The sequence below is a fragment of the Alexandromys fortis genome, unplaced genomic scaffold (assembly GCF_014885135.2).
Source record: "Alexandromys fortis isolate MF-2015 unplaced genomic scaffold, M_Fortis_MF-2015_v1.1 scaffold_74, whole genome shotgun sequence".
NCBI lineage: Eukaryota > Metazoa > Chordata > Mammalia > Rodentia > Cricetidae > Alexandromys > Alexandromys fortis.
In genome coordinates this window covers 2,969,095-2,991,574 of record NW_026068008.1, presented here as the reverse complement: position 1 = coordinate 2,991,574, position 22,480 = coordinate 2,969,095, and the positions used below count along the sequence as shown (strand labels likewise).

At 46.8% G+C, this 22,480-nt stretch overlaps 1 protein-coding gene and 1 long non-coding RNA gene across 3 annotated transcripts in view; one reads left to right on the top strand and one right to left on the bottom strand.

The window, feature by feature from the left end:
- The window catches only part of LOC126513379 (uncharacterized), a 1,096,546-nt gene that overhangs the window by 1,069,444 nt on the left and 4,622 nt on the right, over positions 1–22,480 (bottom strand). The window lies entirely within an intron of this gene.
- Positions 13,520–17,171, top strand: Hey1 (hes related family bHLH transcription factor with YRPW motif 1). The gene is made up of 5 exons (XM_050161714.1): positions 13,520–13,755; positions 13,954–14,029; positions 14,165–14,248; positions 14,520–14,601; positions 15,453–17,171. Exons 1-5 carry the CDS (start codon positions 13,667–13,669, stop codon positions 16,019–16,021), a joined length of 900 nt encoding a protein of 299 aa, XP_050017671.1. The 5' UTR covers positions 13,520–13,666; the 3' UTR covers positions 16,022–17,171.

Genomic DNA, 22,480 nt, shown 5'->3' with positions numbered 1-22,480 from the left:
TGGGGGGAACTTGGGGAAACGGGATGATTGGGATAAAGGAAGGTTGGATAGGGGAGCAGGGAAGCACATATCTTAATTAAGGGAGCCATCTTAGGGTTGGCAAGAGACTTGGACCTAGAGGGGCTCCCAGGTGCCCAGGGCGATGTCCCCAGTTAGTTCCTGGGGCAGCTGAGGATAGGGAACCTGAAATGATCCTATCCTATAGCCATACTGATGAACTAGTAAAGATTTTTAAGTCTTGAGAGAATAAACTGAATTGTTATTCAGTATAATCTGGAATCATAGAGTAACTGAATGATTTTCTAAGTATAAATTTCTAATATGAACATGGAGAAACAGAAAAAATTTAATGTACTAATTTTAAACTTTGAATTGATAGTAAAAATGCTGCCACGTTTCTTAGCTTAAGAAAAGGAATAGGTCTTATCCTATCTCTAGCTGCCATAACTCAATGCCATAGATGGAGTCACAAGACAACAGGAATCTCCTTTGAGCTTTGGAGTCGGGAAGCTTAAGGGGAGATCCTAGCCAGTAGAACTCCTGTGTGCCACCCCACTTTATGGCCTTGCAGATGTCTAGCTGCCTTTGCTGTGTTCTATAAGGAAAGAGGGGAAGAGGGAAGAGTGGAGCGGGTATGAGGAAAGGGAGAAAGGAGGCAGGCAGGGGGCTAGCTCCTAGTATCTGTCCTACGGGAGCACGGATTCCAGCATGAGGGCTCCATTTTCCTCCAGACTTCATTATCTCCCAGAGGCCCTGTCTAACTAGGGTTTCTGTTGCTGTGATGAACTGCTATAACCAAAAGCAAGTAGGGGAGGAAAAGGTTTATTCTGCTTACACTTCCACGTTACAGTTCATCATCAAAGGCAGTCAGGGCAGGAACTCAGACAGGGCAGGAGCCTGGAGGTAGGAGCTGACTCAGGGCCATGGCGGGCGCTGCTTGCTGGCTTGTTCTCCAGGGCTTGCTCAGTCTACTTTCTTACAGCATCCAGGACCATCAGGCCAGGGCTGGCACCGTTCACAACGGTCTCAGCCTTCCCATCAGTCACTAATTAAGAAAATGTCCCACAGCCTTGCCTACAGCCAGACCTTCTGAAAATATATTCTCAATCGATGTTCCCTCCTTGCAGATGACTCTAGCTTGTGTCAAGCTGACATAAAAATCAGTCAACAGAGGCCCTTTCTCCAAACACCATTGCATTCATTGGGCTGTGGGGCCATTGCAGGACAGAAATCCAAACACCTGTGACATGTTTTGTTCCTCCCGTAGCAGAAGGTTGCACAGCCCCTGCTAGATTCTGAGTACAAATGAGGCCACATCTATGGCCCAAATTGCAGCCAAGAGATGGTTCAGTGGTTAACAGCATTTGTCTTGTAGAGAACCCAGGTTCATTCCCCAGCATCCGCATGGTAGCTTACAGCTGTCTGCAACTCCAGTTTCAGGGGATCAGGCAAGCATACAGTGCATAGACATACTTGTAGGCAAAACACTCATACACATACAAAAATCTTAAAAAGCCAAAACCAAAAAACTACAGCGACTCAATCTTTTTAGTTGGCTTAGGGATTTTGCCCCGTTCTATGCTCTTGGCCTCACCTGGGGAGTACCTGCGGATGCTCATCTGGGGAGTACTTGTTGGATGCTCACCTGGGGAGCACCTGTGGATGTTCACCTGGGAAGTACCTGTGGATGCTCACCTGGGGAGCATCTGTGGATGTTCACCTGGGGAGCACCTGCAGATGCTCACCTGGGAAGTTACCCGTGGATGCTCACCTAGGAAGCACCTGTGGATGCTCACCTGGGAAGTACCTGTGGATGCTCACCTAGGAAGCACCTGTGGATGTTCACCTGGGGAGTACCTGTGGATGCTCTCAATCAAGCTGAGCACTGTTAACTTCATTTGTCCTCCAGGAAGGCTCTTGCTTCTGTCTCTAAGGCTACGACCTTCTGAAGACTTTTATTGTGCCAAAACCCAAGTCTTTCACAGGAGGCCATGTGGTGGTATGTACACATGTGTGTAAGGGGGTGTACAGATGATCTTTACCCAGCAAAAAATTCTTCATTTTCTCTCCAAAATGATCTATCAGCTCCTTCAAACTCTGGTCTTAGCTTCTTGTCTACTAAGAATATCTATGCTCCAATTCTTTTTTCTTCTTCATCTCTACCCACTGGTTTTGAATAAAAAAGAAATCTTTTAGATCCTAAAATCAAAGTTCCTGGAAATATCACTTCCGGCCAATAGGCAGTGGGTTGTCAGCCAGCTAGTTACAAAGCCATGGAGCCTGTGATTTCCAGTCTGGGGGGCACCTGGAACTTCCTATATTTTGACCTTCAATATTCAAAATTATCTTAGATTTATTTTGTCTTACTTTGTTTTCTATTGCTACTATAAAACACCACAACCAAAAGCAACTTGAGAGAAGAAGGGCTTATTTCGCCTTACACTTTGGAGTTTGGAATCCAGTATGAGGTGAAGCAAAGGCAGGAACCCAACCAGGGCAGGTATCTTGGGCCAGGAACTAAGGCAGAGACCATGGAGAGGCACTGATTATTGGTTGTTCTGCATGGCTTATCTGCTCCCTTTCTTATACAACCCAGGCCCACCTGCCTAGGGGTGCCATTGCCCATTATGGGATGGGCCATCCCATGTCAATCATTAATCAAGAAAATGCCCTACAGTCCTGCCAATCTGAGTAGGGATTTTCTCAATTTAGGTTTTCCTTTTTCACATGATCCTGTTTCAAGTTGACAAAAAACAAAAACAAGACAAAAAATTCAACTATCCATCACATATTTTTAATAATAATTATTATAATAATAATGATAAACTCTAGTATTTGGGTACTCTGGAGTAACAGAATTTCTCTTTCTCTCTCTCTATGTATGTATATATGTATACATAAAGGAAATTTTTTAGTATGCCTTATAGGTTTTGATCCAATTAATTCAAAATGACTGGCTATGAAAGTCTAAGAATCCTGAATTAGTTCAGCCCACGAGGCTGATGTCTCAGTTGGTCTTCAGTAGATACTGGAATCCCTAAGAAGTATGCTCCAATGCTAGTAAAGGAGTGGACTTGCTACCAAGGAGAGAACAAACAGGCTCAGAGCAAAAGTTTCCTTTTTCTATGTCTTTATATAGGCTTCCAGCAGAAGGTCTGACCCAGATTAAAGGTGTTCCTTCCTGCCTCAAGATTCAGACAGAAGGTGTGTATCTTCTTACTTCAAATTAATCAAAACAACAACAACAACAGCAACAACAACAGCAGCAACAACAACAAACTTCCTTGTGTGCGCTCCATCTATGGATTTCAGTTAATTCCAGATGCAGTCAACTTGACAACAAAGAATAAACATCACATCCGTGGTACTAAATGGTGATGTGATTGAAACCTGGAGCTGATGGTGTTGTATGGTACCTGCATCCAGTCTGCCTGGGAAAACAGACCTTCACTCAACTGTAGCTACCACTTCAAGGACAATATTCCCAGTCCAGTTATGTGACACTCTTAAGACTGATCTCATTTACACCTCACATTGTCTTGAAGCTGTAAATCTAAAAAAACAGTTGAATTATGTAAATTATGAAAATACATTACAAATGTCCATAAGATTAATTAAGAAATTAATATGCTATGTGTCATTCTCTATATCTGTGTGTGTGTGTGTGTGTGTGTGTGTGTGTGTGTGTATACCTGTGCATGCTTATGTACATAGAAGCACATGAACTTACTTGTGGAGTTCAGAGAACAAATTCTGGCACCATAACTCAGGACCCATCCACTCCTTGGTTTCTTTGAGATACGAACTTTCATTTGCTTGGACTTCACCAATTAGGCTAGGCTGACCAGCCACCGAATTCTAGGGATTCACCTCCCCAGTGCTGTGATTACAAATGTGTGCCATCACACCCAGGCCAGCACTTTTATATAGGCTCTGGACATCAAACTGACATCATAGTGTTTGCAATGAGGCAGACATCAGCATCTTTTTAATTGTGACCTCTGGCTGCTATGTACATGTGATTACATGTGTATGCATGTGCACACATGAATATATACACACACATTCATTCATACAATAAATATTTGTACTAAAATGTTGTATTAAAATGTTATTGTGACTTGTCAAAAAAGAAATTAAATAGCAATGGCTATATTTCATTACTTTCTTAGTAACTATCTTATATACATATTTTATTTATTTATTTTGAGACAAAGTCTCACTATGAAGTCCTGAGAGGCTTGAAACCATCTATATAAACTGTAAATGGGGATTTCTTTCCTGGCAACCAGTTCTCAAATAACCACTCTGAGGCTTATATTAATTATAAATGTTTGACTGATGGCTTAGGCTTATTACTAGCTAGCTTTTACATATAAATTAACCCATATTTCTTATTTATGCTTTGCCACATGATTCTTGGCTTGTTACCTCGTTTTCTATATGCCTTGCTTCCTCGACAGCTGACTGGCATCTCCCAGACTCTGCCCTTCTTTTCCTGTATCTCTGCTTGGATTTCCCACCTGGCTCTCTCCTTCCTTTCCATAGGCCAATGCAGCTTTATTTATTATCAACCAATGAGAGCAACACATATTCACAGTATGCTGAAAGATCATTCCACAGCACTTTCCTCTTTCTGTTTAATAAAAAATGTTTTTTCCTTTAATATAGTAAAATTACATATAAAAAACAGTTACCAAGTAAGAATTACAGTGACAATATCTAGTCTATTTGTATTTGTCAAAATTAAAGAAAATGTTCTATCATCTATCCTATCTTTGTGAGTCTAAAGCAGAGATACAGGAAAAGAAGGGCAGCATCTAAAGTTTCAAATCTAATTATCTTTTATCATAACTAATGAAGACTATAATTATAACTATCTAGTCTTCAACTCTAACAAAGACCACAGAAGGTATAATATTACCTGAGTAAACAGGAAGTACATTGCCAGCAACTTCCAAAACTTTAGAAATGACAGAGATATATGGTTGCCTGTACAGTTACCCAAAGTTCTTCTGTAATATTGGGGCATTCGTCATTAGCCTACCAGCCTAGAGTATCAGGCAGACTTTTCAGTGAAGTAGGAAATTTGAAGGACTGCCCTGCCTATATTGGCAAAGTTCATCAGTCTCTTTCTTCTGTGTCCTGCAGAATGTCCTTCTTTTGTGAAGCAGGAATTTTAAGGACAATCCCACCTTGTTTTGGCCAAGTTCAACATTTTCCTGTGGGTCCTGCATATCCAGTTTATACAGCATACTGTCAAGCAGTCCAGGCAAGAGCAGTTTCTTGCCCAAATAGCTAGCCTGGCCACATTGAAAGCAAACTCCATAAGTTTGTTCGGTGCCCACCATCCTCTTTGAAGTAACTGGTGCTTCCATGAGCAGCTGTGTTTCATTGTCTCATAAGAAACCTAAGGCATTTTAAAATACTTAGGTTGGTATATTGTATCAGTCTTTCTTTCAGTCCTGTGTCTCCCAGCAGCTGCCGCTTGCTTATCAACAATCAAAAAATTCAAAACCAACACAATAATACATAGGATCCAGACTCCCTGTGTGTTTACCATCTACATGGTTTTTTTCCTTTTATATTACTTTTACTCTCTCTTTAAAGACTTTATTACTTTTAAACTACTATTTCTTCTATGACTGTCAATACCCATATTCTTTCTTTTTTAAGCCTATGTGTATTGTAAATCATAATGGAAACTGTTTAGAGGTTTTTCTGGCTGGACCTCTTTTTGCTATATATCTTTAAGTTTTTTTTTGTCTGTATTAACAAAAGCTAAATCCTACACACAGCACACAGCAAGTGGCTGATTAGCCTCTCTGTACTGAGGCCTGTGTGAGACTGCAGTTTAGCTCATAGTAGCCGGTGGCCGGCTCCATCTTGTAGGCAACTGTTGGAAGATGTGTGTCTGTACCGCTGCTGACCCAAAACTGTGAGAATAGGAAGACTGATGTGACTCCGTTTCTGTGCATTTAGAACCCTTTCTAAGCTTTTTCAGGTCTTAATGTAGATTCATGTCAGACATTGGGTGCCATATGTAAGTGGAGGTTTCCCTCCTGCCCACCACTTCTCAAATAACCACGCAGAGGCTTATGTTAATTATAAATGTTTGGCTGATGGCTCAGGCTTATTACTAGCTAGCTCCTACATATAAATTAATCCATATTTCTTATCTATGCTTTGCCACATGGTTCGTGGCTTGTTACCTCAAGTCATGCTTCCTTGGCAGCTGTCTGTCCGGCATCTCCCAGACTCCACCCTTCTTTTCCTGCATCTCTGTTTGCATTTCCACCTGGCTCTATCCTGCCTTGCCATAGGCTAATGCAGCTTTATTCATCCATGAATGAGAGCAACACAGTGTACAGAAAGACTATCCCACAGCAATAGACCAAGCTAGCCTCCAACTCACAAAGATCCACTTGCCTCTATTTTCCTGAGAACCATGCTTAAAGGCCATGTTACCATACCGGGCCAGTAATATTATTTGAGGTGCTTCCAAACTCATGCTGGGCAGTTGTTGGATTAGAAATGTTAGGCAGAAAAAACAGAGATACAAAAGAAACAGAGACCAGGATTGAATTGAGAGAATCTTCGTTCAACACTGAAGTAAGCGTTGAGTTTGTTTGTTTATTTATTTATTGTTGGTTTTTCAAGACATGGTTTCTCTGTGTAACAGCCCTAACTGTCCTGGAACTAGCTCTTGTAGACCAGGATGGCCTCAAACTCACTGAGATCTGCCTGCCTCTGCCTCTGAAGTCTGGGATTAAAGGTGTGAGCAACCACCACACCTTTTATTTCTTACAGTCCTTCTGTCCCACCCCAATCAGAAGGGGAGGGCAGGAGATTTCTTTACCAATGATACAAGGAACAAACAAAATAATCACCTCATATACCCAAAGCATCAAGTAACCACACTCTAGGTCAAAACCTCCTGTTAGTAGACACACCTAGGGTCAAATCTCCTGTCAATAACTTTGAAGGGGCAAAAACAGGCCTCAACTCTCTGACCTTTTGTTAAGGTAGAACAAATTCACATCCATGGGCTTTGACAGGTGATGGTGGCACACACCTTTAATCCCAGCTCTCGGGAAGCAAAGGCAGGAGGATCTCTGGGAGTACGAGGCCAGCCTGGTCTACAAAGTGAGTTTCAGGACAGCCAGGAATTTTACACAGAGAAATCCTGTCTTGAAAACAAAACAAGACAACAACAACAAAATCCCAAACAAACCAAAACCAAACCAAAGCAAAATCCTAATAATCACTTAATAGTTTGTAGGTCAGTGGTCATTAGTCCAAAAGTAAATGCAAGATCTGGGATGTAACTCAGCTTTGATGGAGTGCTTGTCTAGCATGTATAAAGCCCTGGGTTTGATGTGAAATTGAAAATCAAACCCACAATTACCCAATTAAATCAAGCTTTATTGAATGCTGGCTAGGCAGATGGACCCTGGTCCATACCTGACGTTCCCAGAGAATGGTGCTGACTAGGTTAGTCAGGTGCCCATAAAGGCAAAACCCTCAAGGCTACATAGCACCCCCCACTTTTGTCCTGACGTACTTCCTGCCTACATGTGGTCCAACACATCCTGTGCAGTGGGGCAACCTACCTTATTTACTGAAGTGAAAACACACGGCTTGTTATCTTTTTTTAAATATTTATTTATTTACTATGTATACAATATTCTGTTTGTGTGTATGCCTGCAGGCCAGAAGAGGGCACCAGACCCCATTAAGATGGTTGTGAGCCACCATGTGGTTTCTGGGAATTGAACTCAGGACCTTTGGAAGAGCAGGCAATGCTCTTAACCACTGAGCCATCTCTCCACCCCAGTTTGTTATCTTACATGAAGAGCAGCCCCCAGCACTCCAGGAAGTTACCTGCCATTGGGCAGTAGGGCTTACCGATTTACTCTAGCCCTCACATTTAATCCCCAGGTGAAGACAGATGCTAAAAAGAAATCCCACAGCAGCTTAGAATTGAGTATAATAAAGGGTTATTTATTTAGGGGTAGACTTACAGATCACAGTCCTCTGCACTAACGGGGAAACAGGAACCAAATCCAGCAGCCTGAAGAGAGAGCACACTTTATACTGGCATTTCCAGTATGAGGCCACACCCAAGTGGGCTGGTAATTTGAAGGCTACTGGCTGAAGGAGTTTCTACAGCACCTAAGTATTGCATACTGGATATTACCATGTATGCCTGAAATCCCAGCACTGCAAGATGGCACAGTAGTATAGGAAACTCAGTCTTCCTTGGCTACCTATTACGTTATCAGACCAGTATCAAGCCCGAAAGAAAGTCAGGACTAATGGCTAACTGTGGTGCCTGCTGACATGGCCGAGCGCATGCTGGCTCTCAGGCTTTCTCAGCACCACAGACACCTGTGACAGAGTCCATGCTGGAATTGTCACTCTTTCCCCCACCCCTACCTGAAACGTCACCAGATCATGGGCTTCCCTTCTCCCAGTTTCTTTCTCCTATATAAACCCCGCTGTTGTAGCCAGGGACCCTCTTGGCTCTCTTGGTCCCCTCTCTCTTGGTCCTCCTCTTTCAGTCTCTCCCCTCCTCTCAGGGCCTGGTTCAGTCTACTGACCTTGATCAATGTACTACTTTCTCTCCCTGTTCTGGACTCTCCCACAGGCCTCTGGCTGTACTCTCCCTCATATCTAGAATAAAAACTTCCCTCAACCATACCTCGGAGAGGTCATATCCTCACTTTACACATCTGGTGCCCAAACCCCCACTTTAAACACCTGGGATACTTGAGACCTTGTTGCAAAGTGGGGTAAGGGGCTGAGTGAGTGAGCAGCAGCAGCAGCAGCAGCAGCAGCAGCAGCAGCAGCAGCAGCAGCAGCAGGCTGGGCAATTTACCACTTTCGTGCTAGGATACAAAATACCTTTCTCTTGCCCCTCTTTCTCTCCCTTTTCCTTGTCCATCTCCCCTTCTGTTTAGACAGAGTGGCTTGTCCTGAAGGAATCCCCAGAGAAGCCACAGATGCTTCCCCTTGGTGCTCTAGCAAAGGCCAGGGGGTTACTAATCTGGTTATCGTCATCATCACCATCACTATCATTGTCTTCATCGTCATCATCAATTGCAAGTGTAAAGTACATATTCCTATACTGCTTTACAAGTCTCTTCCCGGACCCTTCCTCTCCTTTTTTGAAACAGTGTCTAAAGTATTCCAGGTCAGTTCTCAGCACCTTACATAGCTGAGCATGGCCTGAAAATGATCCTCTGGTCATGAACTCCAAGGTGTTGGGACACCAGCTACTATCACCCACCAGGCTCTGCTTTATTTCGTTCTAACGTTCGAAGACCACAAAGCATGCTGCGAGGCATTCCTACTTCACTGATGAAGAAAGGAAGGCTCATGGCAGTGCAGTGTGCACATGGCTTGTGAGTAGCTCATGGTTCCTCAAGCCCAGGCAGGTGACTCTATCGCCTCTCCTTTTCCACTGTGGCCTCTTGGGTTTCCAATTAAACATGCCTTCCCAGGCAACAGCGGTGCACCTCCCGCTGGCTCTCAATTAGGAGGGCTGAGAGCAGAAGCGACTTGTCTGCTGCATGCCAGGGCACAAGGCTATGTGATGCTCTAAACAGGGCTTCTGGGGAGCGCTGCATACAGGATGGAGGCAAATGGCTGCTGAGTCAAGATTCTTCTGTGACAGTTTGGGGCCATTCTGCTTTGGTTCTGACTTGACGCATGCTCCAAAGGGGGTAGGAGCTGAGCTCAGAGTGTGCAGCTTATTTATATACCTATTTATAGCAGTGTGCGCTCGGGGGGAAGTTTCTTAATAAGAGACTCAGAAGCCGCACTTTCCCCCAAAATGAGCAGCAGATGCCATTGCACTCACAAGGGATGGTGCTTTAAGAAAGTAGCGCCGGCGCCCTCCCAAAGGCTTCTACTTTCTAGAGATGCTGGGTTAACATATCCGATTACCAGATTATGCGAGACATCATCGGAAGAAAATGCTGGGGTCACCTGCTGGGGTTGCCTTCACCAGTAGACCAGACGCATCAATACCTGATACGAATGGGTGCTGTTTACGTAGTGTTTACCAATGGCCACACATGCTGCACTTTTCACAACTGGCCTTGGGTGGTAACTATTATCAATATCCTCATGTCACAGATAACGGAGACATGATAACGGTGGTTAAACAATTTGCCCATCATCAGCAAGTTCTTCTGAGGAGCTGGATGGAGACTTGGCTTTTCAGTCCTATTGCTCCAGGCTGACTCAGAGCCTAGTGCTACATAGGGCTTTTCTACAAGTGTTTCATCAACCAAACCCTAAAGGTTTCAAACACTTCACCTGTTGGCTTGACCCCAGAGTTTCTTTGGTTGGTTTTTGCTTTTCAAGACAGGACTTATGTAGCCCAAATTGTCCGGAAACTTTCAATCCTCCTGTCTCAGCCTCCCCCAGGATAGGATTACAGGAATGTCCCACCATGAGTTGTTTTGACACAAAAATCTTCTGGAGGCTGGGTTTCACTGCATAGCACTGGCCTGGAACTTCCTTTGCAGATCAGGTTGGCTGCAGATTTGAGGTCTGACGACCTCAGCCTCGTGCGTGAGAAGCAGCCTCTCAAAGGCACAGACATGCTTCACCTCAGAGTGGATACTGCAATTAGATGGAAGGTTCCTGGGGCTGCGCAGCTGTCCTTCCTTCTGAGCTGCAGATGAAGGCTCTGTTCGGAGCCCCATTTGCAGGGGCACCCATGAGGTCATCTGCCCTGACAGCACAGTGACAGAGCAAGGGTCTCCTACATGGTCCAGGTCCTCCAGGGTCCAAGAAGTCCCCTGCTGGGACTTCTCCAGTCCTAAAACGGTCCCATTCCTTAAAGGCCAGAGCACCCCTACTCACTTTGCAAGAAGCCCCAAATCTCCCCTGGAAAAATTAAATGCCAGTGACTAGCAGCTGGTGGGAAACAGCCTGGCGCTCCCAGCATCTCCCTGACTCCGCCCCCCAAGGGAAGGGCTGCCACCTCTTCCTTCCTGGTGACTCAGTGACCTCCCCCATCTCATCTTGATCTTACATCCCCGGTTAACCTGAACAGCTCTCTCAGACCTAATAAAAGTGTCCCCATTGCCTCCTGTAATCTTATCAGAAGGTGCCACTAGGCTTTGGGGTATCTATGGTGACCTCACTGTGTGTTCGCTCATTGTGCATTGTCTCCCTAGTCTGTGAGTCCAGAGTGGAGCTCCCTTCATTCCCCAGGTGCTAGCACTGTGCCAGGCATGCAGACGACACAGCAAGAACTGGTTAGATGGATGAAAGCAGAAGCACTGACGTCATTTTGTGCTGCAGAGTAAGCGCAGGACCCGAGTCACAGCCACAGCCTTTGGTTTTTTGGTACAAGGCCCTGTTACACATATAATCAGGAGAGTCTTAGCCTGTGTAGCCTACGTGAGGCTCAACCTTTGACATTTCTGCTTCTACTTCCCAAGTTCTATGATTATAGGCACACAACACCATACGCCCAACAGGAGCAGCCTCGTTTGCTGAAGTAACATAATGTGTGAGAAATACTGAAACCTAAGATGGCATGAGATCAAACACCCTCAACGTCAACCTGTGGCTTGTTCCTACCCATGCACAGCAGTTAGAAATGGCCAAAGCCAAGCTTTCCTGTAGGTGCCACTGACCTGGGAAGCTGTACCATGCAGTAGAGGTCACACTGGGGGCAGGATGACCTACCACTTGAAGGGAAGAGGTAGGATGGGAGAGGGACCATGGTTTGCCTTGTCTTCTGTCGGGACCAAGCAGTGTGGTGTGTGAAGGTGTTCCGAGGTGAGCTTCCAGGTTGTGACAGCAGCCCTTTAGAAGCTCGGCTGTGACACAGCAGGGGAAGCAGGCTGGGAAGCTGACCCTGGATAAGCAGTATGTCTTGGGATATCTGCTCTAGCCAAGATGGAGGGACCTCACCCATTTAGAGGAGCCCAGGGGGGCCGAAGAGCTGGACGTCAGGGTGAAGTGCTGTAAGATCTTTAATAGGGGGAGGAGGCCCAAAGTGTGTGCAGACGGAGAGGAGGACGGGGAACCGGGTTTAGGTCCTCAGTCTGAGCTCGGAACTTATCGAATCTAGAAACCAAACTGCTTGCAGAGGTGATGAGTTTCTTTTATTCTCCTCAACATTTATGAAGCTTTGCTTTACAGACAGGGTCACAAGCTCCAAGAGTGGAGCCCCTTCAAACAGGATAAAGATAGGGTTTTCTCCTTGTTATCTACTTCTATGAATGCTGGACTAAGGACCAATCCTTAAATTTAAAATATTTTTAAAAGTCGAACGTCTTGGTAGGGGAGGAGGGGAGGGTGCGCAGAACTTCATATAACACCTCCAACACCCGCCCCAACTGAGACCAAAGGGAGGGGTGTGTGTGTGTGTGTGTGTGTGTGTGTGTGTGCAGTGCTGGTGAGAAACGTGCATTCCCTCAGTGAGGTCAGCCTCCGAAGCAAACACCCAGGCCGCCACCCTGTCGCCTGCTGAGAGGATCTGGCCGCCAACTCTTGAGGGGGAGGACAAAACCAAACCAAAACAACAACAAAATCCCAACATAATGAAAGTCTCAGGGGACAGCTACCCCTCCTTCAAGTTAACAGAGAAAACAAGCAGTCCACTTCCCCGGAAATTAGATGCACAGGGGAATTCATTCCATCCCCGAACTAAGCCCCGCAGGAGAGTCAAGCTTCACAGGCTCCCAGAACCCAAAGAGACGCAGCCCCACAGTCTCTGCTCCCAGAGCTGGTGGCCACCACCTACAAGAACTGCGCCCCAGGCGACTGTTCCCTGCAGGACCCGCCCAAGCCCGCCGACTGTGCGCGCCTCCCGCCGAGCAGCACCGGCAGCCGGGCAGAGAGCGGGACGCGGGCGGTGGCTTCCGGGGCTCGCCGGCGCCCGGACTCCGATTACAGGTTCACACGAGGAGCCCGGCAGGCACGCCCTCGCGCAGCCCCGCGGCCCCGCTCCCCGCCCGGCCATTCTTCTCCATTCATGCGGACGCCCAGGGCTGCCGCCGCCGCCGCCAGCGCGGCCGCCGTCGCCGTCCGTCCGGATTGGCTGGCGGCCGGGGCGCCGGCACTTTCCCACGGCCCACGGCGTGTGCGGCTCACCGGCGGCGCTGCAGGCGCGGCCCTGGCCCAGGGCCAGGCCAATCCGGGCGCGCGGGGTGGGGCGGGGCGGTGGCTAGCGCCGGGCTGGTGTCCCGGGCCGGCCCCCAGCTCCTGCCCGCCGCCGGCCCACCGCCGCCCGCGCCGCCCGCGGCCCCCAGCCGAGCTCCCGCGGAGCCGACGCGCTGCCGCCGGGCAGGGGCGGGCTCCGGGGGCGGTGCGCAGTCCGCCTCGGCCGCCGCTCGACCCGCCCCCGGGCGGCTGCCAATCCGCGCAGCGAGGCGCCGATTGGCCAGAGCCGGCGGTTGCCCTGGAGCCGCGGCCCCGCCTCTGCCTCCGCACCTCCCCGCCTCCCCCGCCCTCCCTCGGGTCCCGGGAAGGGGCGCAGCGTGGGAAAGGGATGGTTGAGTTTTAACCGGAGGCTGAGCGTGAGTGGGATCAGTGTGCGCGCACCGCCCGCAGCCGAGCGCCGAGCGGCCGCTGCTGTTAACTCCTCCCTGCCCGCCCGCCGCGCGACCCTCGTCGGAGCCCGCGCTCGGCCAGCATGAAGAGAGCTCACCCCGACTACAGCTCCTCTGATAGCGAGCTGGACGAGACCATTGAGGTGGAGAAGGAGAGTGCGGACGAGAATGGGTGAGTTGGCGGCGCCCGGCCGAGCCAGAGTGGGAGGAGAGGCTGGGGCGCACTGGTTCTCGGTTCCCATTGCCCTGAGTCGTGGGGCGGCTTCTTCTGGCTATGAGATACAATCCCTGCTCTCCCCATTTCAAGTTGCCAAAGAAATCTGAGTGCAGTCCCCATCCTTCCTTAAGGCAATTGCTTCCTATCTTACAGAAACTTGAGTTCCGCGCTGGGTTCCATGTCCCCAACGACATCCTCCCAGGTTTTGGCCAGGAAAAGAAGGAGAGGCGTGAGTACCCCCCCCCCACCTTTAAATATATATGCATATTACTGTGTTAGTTAACGGAAAGAACCAAGTTTCTTCTCTTTGGAATTTGCAGTCATAATGAAAATGTCCTCCTTTGTTTTTGTCTGCTTCTCACAGATAATTGAGAAGCGCCGACGAGACCGAATCAATAACAGTTTGTCTGAGCTGAGGAGGCTGGTACCCAGTGCTTTTGAGAAGCAGGTAATGGAGGCAGTGGGTAGAGCGGGCGCCTGGTGTAGCCATCTGCACCTTCTGATTCCCTCCCCTCCGTGCTTCGAGCGTTATCTGTGTCTTGGAATAAAAGCCTTTCCGTGTCACTGTACGTTCAGACATCAAATTCCAACAGATTTTCTGTGCAAATTATTTCATTGTTTTAGTTTACGTTTGAATCTTGCGTATTTGTGTATAAGCGTGCATGTTTTAAGTTCTCCAAAAGCACTTGAGTCAAATAAGCCTTTTGTCATCTCTTTAGGGATCTGCTAAACTGGAAAAAGCAGAGATCTTGCAGATGACTGTGGACCACCTGAAGATGCTGCACACGGCAGGAGGGAAAGGTATGTAGGCCTCTCCAGTTCTGTCCGGGGAGTCTGCGTGGTCCCTGTGGAGGGGGCAGCGAGCGCAGTCTGGGATTGGTGCAGTACCTGTCTGCTTTTGCTTTGGGGGTGGGGAAAGAATGGTGCGCCTTCAGCAGCGCAGCGTATCGCATCGGTGCTTGGACAGTGAACTCATCGCCCCAGCCCCGTTAGTGCCAGCAAGTGGCTGACATCTCTAAGCTCCTCCAGTTGTGACAGCCGTGATTTAGGTCAAGTCACTCACATTTGTCTGTTGCTATTTAAGAAAAGCTTGGGAATAGCTTATTAAAAACAGCAGCTATGTAGTCTGAATTTCATATACAGGATTTAAAAAATGAATTGCCAAAAGAATCCGGAGGAAAGAGACCTGTTGTGGCTAAATAAAGGGCAATTCGAACAGAAGGTGGGAGACTGAAGCCTGTGTCTGTCTCCAGCCCCCAAATTCTTCACCAAGGACCAAGTGCCTAAAAGCTTCACGATGATAGCTTACATCTGTGTGTCTAATGAATTTCACTCCTCTGTGGTTTCTCTGTCCTTGATGTATTTTTTTGTTGTTGTTGAGGGAAGACATTAAAGGAAAGAGCATAGTTTCATCTGCTGGTCGGGTATAACTCCAGTTTCTGCCCACCAACTTCTAATTGGGCTTTGAACTTGCATTAGCAAACATATAATGTTGATTAATGCAAAGATTTTGGGCAGCTCCAAAGTATTTGCTCTTCCAGGACCCATGATCTGTGATGTAGTATGTGTAGTTGCCGGGAAGGCTGCCTTTGGGCTGGAAGAAATGCGGGAAATGAGCAAAGCCTTGAAGATTTTCTTTTGTTTTTGCTCAGGTTATTTTGACGCGCATGCCCTGGCTATGGACTATCGGAGTTTGGGGTTTCGGGAATGCCTAGCCGAAGTTGCCCGTTATCTGAGCATCATTGAAGGACTCGATGCCTCTGACCCGCTTCGGGTTCGCCTGGTGTCACATCTCAACAACTACGCCTCCCAGCGGGAAGCCGCGAGCGGCGCTCATGCGGGCCTCGGACACATTCCCTGGGGGAGCGCCTTCGGACATCACCCACACGTCGCACACCCGCTGCTGCTGCCCCAGAATGGTCACGGGAATGCTGGCACCACTGCGTCATCCACGGAGCCGCATCACCAGGGCAGGCTGGCCTCAGCCCATCCGGAGGCGCCGGCCTTGCGAGCGCCCCCTAGTGGCAGCCTGGGACCGGTGCTCCCCGTGGTGACCTCGGCCTCCAAACTGTCCCCACCGCTGCTCTCCTCCGTGGCCTCGCTCTCAGCCTTTCCCTTCTCCTTCAGCTCCTTCCACCTGCTGAGCCCTACGACACCCACGCAGGCAGCAAACCTTGGCAAACCCTATAGACCTTGGGGCACGGAGATTGGAGCTTTCTAAAGAACTGATGCTGTAGAACTAGGGAGGGGAAAGCTTAAAATCCCAGGTGCGCGGGGACGGTTGCCAACACCACCTTAAAGTCGTCAGTAAAAGTAAGGAAAAAGGTACACTTTCAGATAAATTTTTCTAAAGAGTAAAGGTTTGTTGGTTTACTTTTTTCTTTAAATTTTTTATCATGCCATATATTAGCAATTTAAAAAAATTAGTTGTTAATTTTTGTTTAAAAGATTCATTTGAGGTAGTGACTATAAACCGACACTTTGTGATCCGTTGTCTGTTCTGTGCATAGTTTACTTTGTAACCTGTCTGTCCTAAGAATGATTCCTTTGGCCTCAGTTTGGGGAATTTTAACATTACAGTTTGGGGTCTGTTTCCTGGCTTGTATGAGTTGCAGTCTTTTTGAGAATTCCCAAACCAGTATGCTCAATGTTAACATGATTTTGTTACTATTTTGACATATTAAAGTGTATATGTGATATTCTTCCGCTGGGGTGGGATGGGGAGGGGGTCCGCAAAGCATTACATTTCCAAACAAAGCGTTGACAAATCAGATGAACAGCTTTATTCTAGAAACACTAGCCCTTGCCCCTTAGAGCAGCGAGGTGAATGCCCAAACTTATCATGACCCTGAATCGAGAGCCCAGCTACTGTGGCCTGGCAGGCTTTGCGAGCTACATTTCAGGTCAGGAAAGCCGCTGGGAGGCTACATCCGCATCTGAAGTGTTGGCAGCAAGCTCGACAATTATGTAGAACATGCCTGCACTTTGCAGCCCCGAGCGATTCAGTGCATTTTCAGTCTCTCAGATCTCAGGTTCACAAGTGTTAACCTGCACAAGCGACTGTTGTGCGCAAGTATTCAGTTCAGTGCCTGTTAACCGCCTAGCCCCATCTCCCCGGAGCTGCCATGTTTTCTTTCGGCTGGAAATCTTTCTGTGTGTTTTCCTTCTGGTGCATGAGAATGTGGTTCTTGCGATACTCAAAAGGACTTCTCTGCCTTCTCTTTGATTTTTTTTTTTTTAAATTTTGATTTGGGCTCTAGAAGTGTTCTTTTACAGGCTTGTTCCTTTAGCAGGTATAGTTTGAAGAGCCTCCGCTGAGCTGGGTCTGATCTCTGATGTACTGATGTGTTGTGAGTAAATAAAAAACAACAAAGAACAAAGTATGCCGCGTGTGTCTCGTCCTTAGCCTTTCCCCTGCTGGTTGAGAAACACCTCAGGTTTCTTGGTGTTCATTTTGCCTGATGATTGCTTTCTTCTGTTTGCCAGTCCCATTATTCTTGGAATTCTAGGCTGTGTGAATCTGTAACGTCAAACGAGGTGACTTTGTTAGACTGCAGAGCTTTCTCGGCCTCCCAGGAGGAAACAGAGCGCGTCTGCTGGTCAGTCAGGTGGCCTGGTTCTGAACTGTCTGGCTTGGACTCGAGAGTTTGAGTTCAGCCTGGGATCTGCACTCTTGGAAGGAGTTTGATAAAAATCATTTAAAACTCTGCTGATCATTTGGCTAGAAGCTGCTGAACGCACCCACTGTGTGCTCAGCTCTCTGCCGATTCTCTGTCTATTCGCGTTTGTTGTCCTGAGAAAGCAGGACTGCAATGGCCTGTTCCCGAGCCCAGGGAGAAGGCTTGGTGCAGCACTCTGACGAGCAGTGGCAGGTTGTAATTCTGCACCTGCACAGCACCAGGAGTCTTTTTGTTTCTAAGGAATTTCTTTAACCCTTGGTTTGCACTGTGCTCCTGAGCTGTGTGTGAGGAAGCAGACATATGCTTTATGTTAGAACAAAATGCGACCATGACAGGCAGTAATTGGCCACAGAAGAGAGCCTTCAAGATCCTGCCATGAAGGGATACTGCTTCTTTACTCAGAAGGAGTTTGCCTTGATCCCAAGAGTGGCGAGAGGAGAGGGGAAGGCAAAGCCCGCTCTGGCAGATGACACTAAAGGGTTCCTTTTCCTTGGGCAGCAACCATGCCCCTCCTCTCTGATGAGAAAGCAAAGAAAACACAAAGAGAAGTTTGGACTTTGAAATTGCATAGTAGCTGTTGGGTCTCTGGGAGGGATGGGAGGCAGGCATTTGGGTTTCAAATGTGAGATGCCATGCAAGCTTTTGCTCCGTGGGTTCACCCATAGGTCTGTCTTGAGATCCGTAGCTCAGTTCTCAGCCTTGCCGGTGCCATGCACACACTGTCTGACACAAGCCTATGATGGAAGGTGTTAGAATGATTCTGCCAAGCGTGTCTAAATTTAGCAAACCCTGTTTCCAGTGGTGCTACAGCGTACTGATCAGCTTTGAGCTTCCTTCCATTCTGCTTGCTGGGACCTAGGCTTGGATGGCCGCTAGTGCAGTTTGCAGAAAGCTGCGGACGTGCGAAATGTCTAACATGTCATCCTTGTCACAAGGGTAATGGCTGCAGTCGTGATCTGCCAGGAGCGCTTTGGGGAAGGACAAAGGGATTCTTTCTTACTCTCTTGTTTCCCTCCCTCCGTCCCTCCCTCCCTCTCTCCCTCCTTTTCTCCTTCCCTCCCTCCTTTCTTCTCTCCCTCCCTCCTTCCTACCATCCCTCTCCCCCCACCGGTTTTTTTTTTTTTTTTCCCAGGCTGACCTCAAACTCTGTATGTGGAGGAGGCAGACCTTAAATTCCTGGTCTTTCTGCCTCCACCTACATGAGTGCTACCATACTGAGCTTATGGACTCATTTTTGAAATTTCATAATTTTTTTTAAAGAAATACCTTGCACGCTGTTTCTCTCTTTTAATGTCTTGAAGGTGATAGGCTTCTGGGTGGTTCAGGTGGAGTGGGGGGATGGAATCCTGGCGAGGAGCCGATAGACCTGGGAGATTACAATTCCCATTTCCATTTTGAATTGGTGAATTAAAATTACAACAGGGCTATCAGTTAACGACTCCAGTCTATTCCACATCATATATGGTGTTTAGTCATCTACCTTCATAAACAAGAATTTCTAGATGACTCACTGATGGAGACAAGCATCCTTGATGACACGCGTGTTTATCTTTCTAAAGATTTATTCATCTTAAGCATATGAGTTTTTTCGCATGCACGAAGATATGTCTGCACCACTTGTGTCTGGGGCCCTTGGTGGTCAGGAGAGACCACTAAATCTTCTGAATTGGAGTTATGGGTGGTTGTGAGCCACCTTGTGGTGGTGGAACTCGAACCTGGCTCCTCTGCAAAAGCTACAAGTGGTCTTAACTGCTGAGCCATCTCTCTAGCCTCTTGTATATTTATCTTATGAAAAAAAAATCTTTGGTCATAAATACTCATGAAAGTCCTTACTAATCACCCACTTAATTGATTAAATAATTCCTGTGAATTAATGAAAGCTATAGAACGCTTGCATGACCTAGTCTCTATTAGAAAAATCCAAAAATACCATTGCTAATTTATTTCATATAGCTAAATTGGGATGTGATTTTTTATTCAGATTTTCTCTTCTCTACTCTGTTAGTCACTAAAATCATGATACTTTAAATATAGATTACTTAAATTTAAAGTCCCTCAGGAAATGTCTGTCTCTTAGTTACAGTTTCCTCCACCCTTCTGGTCTGTACCAGTACCACAGCTTTGATGCCTTCATTAGTTTCTAGTGCTGATTTATAATTAAAACAACTTCAGAGCCAACATCATCCAAGGCATTGCTTCAAATGTGGCCCAGTTTCTTTCCCAATCCAAGCTCCAGGGAATGGGGCATCCTGGGAAAGGAGCTAGAATCCTAGCCTCAGTTCTGCCTTGATCTAATTGGGTGACCTTGGAGAAGTCATTAAGGTTTTGGATAGGCTCTTTTGGTCACCTGCCAAATGGCTAGATGAGGAATAAGGGTGCTAAGTATCTGCTCCCAGGGCCTTGACTGAGTGGGAAGAAAGCAGGGTTTGGTCAGGCGATAGACATAGAAGAAGGTATTGTCTAAATATTCTATCAGATCTTGTTCATACACAGGTTTGATCCAATGTTCCCCAATTGTTGAAGTTTTAAAAACTACTACTACTACTAATAATTATTGATTGCCACATTCCCATGTGTATGTGAGTGTGTGTGTGTGTATATGTGTGTGTGTGTGTGTGTGTACTTGTGCACCACAGCTGGAGTGTAGAGGTTAGAGAACAACCTTTGTCAGGAGTTTGTTCGCTCTTCCCACTATGGGCTCTGGGTATTGAACTCAGGTTATCAGAATTCTAGGGCAAGCAAGCACTTTTAACTACTGAGCCATCTCAGTGGTCCTAATGAAGTCCTTAATAATTGCCCATTTAATCCATTTAATATATTTCTGTAAATTAATGAAATGAAAAGTTATTGAGTCTTTAACACCCCTACCTTTGGATTTCTATGCGGAATTAACTTTTTTTTTTTTTTGCAACTTACTTACCAAAATCTGTCTACTGGCAGGACTCGGGCATTGGGCAGTAGCCACATCCCAGGGCAATGACCTGAATGGCTCTGTAGAGGGCCGGAATCTTCTGATACTTTTGCCTGTGTATCTTTGAATGCGCCTAATGAGTCAATAGAGGCTTCAAATAAAGTAAATATTGTACCAGTTATGCAGCTGAAGGTGGTACCAAGAGAAGAGTCGGGCAGAGTTTGTTTGTTTTCTAGGCTATTTCATTTCCTCAAAGCAAAGCCAAGAAAAACAACAACAGTAAACCAGACAAAAACACAATCATCTTTCCTGTAGTTTTGGACAGTCCCCAGGAATTTCTCCCTAAGGTGCTCTCTCTTGGTTCTGTGTTCACTTTGCCAGAGTTAGCAAGATGCCAGCATGGTGGCCTCCAGTGAGAGAGCGAGCACGCAGTTGGCTTGTGCCTCAGCACACTCATGTCCCGAAAGGCATGGCCTGACTTTGGGAAGTAGGAAGTTCCAGCAAGAAGCAGGCTTGAACTTCTGCGTGCAAAGTAAGGCTTGGCTGAGCTTGAGGAGCCTTGGGAAATCCGCTCCATTGTGAGGGGTCCCTAGGTGTCGATGTCACATGCCCTAGAACCCTTCCCCAGCCAGTAAGCACCGGCCACCATCTAAGGACAAAACTGTTAGCGAGAGACGGGCCTGGGGGCTTGGAGTTGGTCGGCTCTAATGCCAGGCTTCTTTACAGTTGAGTTTTAAATTTTCCCATTGCATTTACTGTTATGCTAGCATTTACCAGTATTGTTTTCAGTAACAAAGTGGCCATATACTCAAAGAACCACACTGAAACTGGAAAACTCTCCAGTCATTTGTAGGCAGTTGTTAGGTGATCTGTGCCTTGATTTAGTGAGCAGATATGAAAACACATTCCAGCCCAAAGATACTGAGAATTGACTACTGAAAATTCTGTACTGGGACTTAAAGGCTGTTGGGAGCTGTTTGATGCAGATACTGGGAACCATCTATCCAGTTCCATTTCCCCCTCTGGGAACAGATTCATTTTTGGACTATAGAAATCCACACAGGCAGAGTCAAGCCACAAAGTTACAGAACGATGCTCCCGAGCCTTTAAGTACCCTCTCTGAGCCCATTTCCTACCAGTTGCTCTTCCCACACTGCCTAGCTGTCCTGCATGTTGCTATTTCTAGAGCATATCCCCCAGCCCTCACCACTAAGTCTTTGCACTGGCTGCTCCCTCCACCTAGACTACTTTCTCAGTTCATCCTTTGAGACCTGTGTTGACATCGAACAGCCTTGTTATTAACTCAGAGGAACTGTACCTAGAGGAGTGGATTAATACTGTCATTTGGAGACCAGGCTGGCTATTCCATGACTGGGCTCCTGATAAAAAGGATGAATTTACCCAATTTTCTCCCTTTGAGGCACTCATCTTTCCGCAATGTTATGCTACAGCAAGTAGGCCCTCACCAGATGTCATGTGTTTGAACTTCTCAGCCTATACAACTATGAGCCAAGCAAGTTTCTATTCATAAACCAGCTCGTGTTTGTGGTATTCTGTTACAGCCTCGGAAGACAGATTAAGACATGCCTGTAATCGAATTCAGCTGGGGATGTGTTCCAAGTTTTCTTTTCCCATGAGGTCTTCCTTGACAACCTTTATTAAAACAGTCATCCCATTCTTCCCCTTCATGCCCCACCCACCTCCTTTTCCTCTTCCATTCCTCTCCACGGCACTGCATTATCTGACTGTAGAAATGACAATACACACTTTTTGATGAGTTTTTTTTACTGTATGTCTTTGGCTGGTTTGTTTTTTCCACAGTTCTGTCACTTAAAGTAGCACCTACTATACTGGAGACTTCCAATACTGAATTTACTGAATGAATGAATGGATGAATGAGTGGTTGGATGGATGGTTGGAAGCATGCATGGGTGGGTAGATGGATGGATGGCTGAATGCATGGGTGAATGGATGCACGGGTGGTTGGATGCATGGGTAGACGAGTATATATGTATATGTGTGTGTGTGTATGTGTGTATGTGTGTATGTGTGTGTGTGTATGTGTGTGTATGTGTGTGTGTATGTGTGT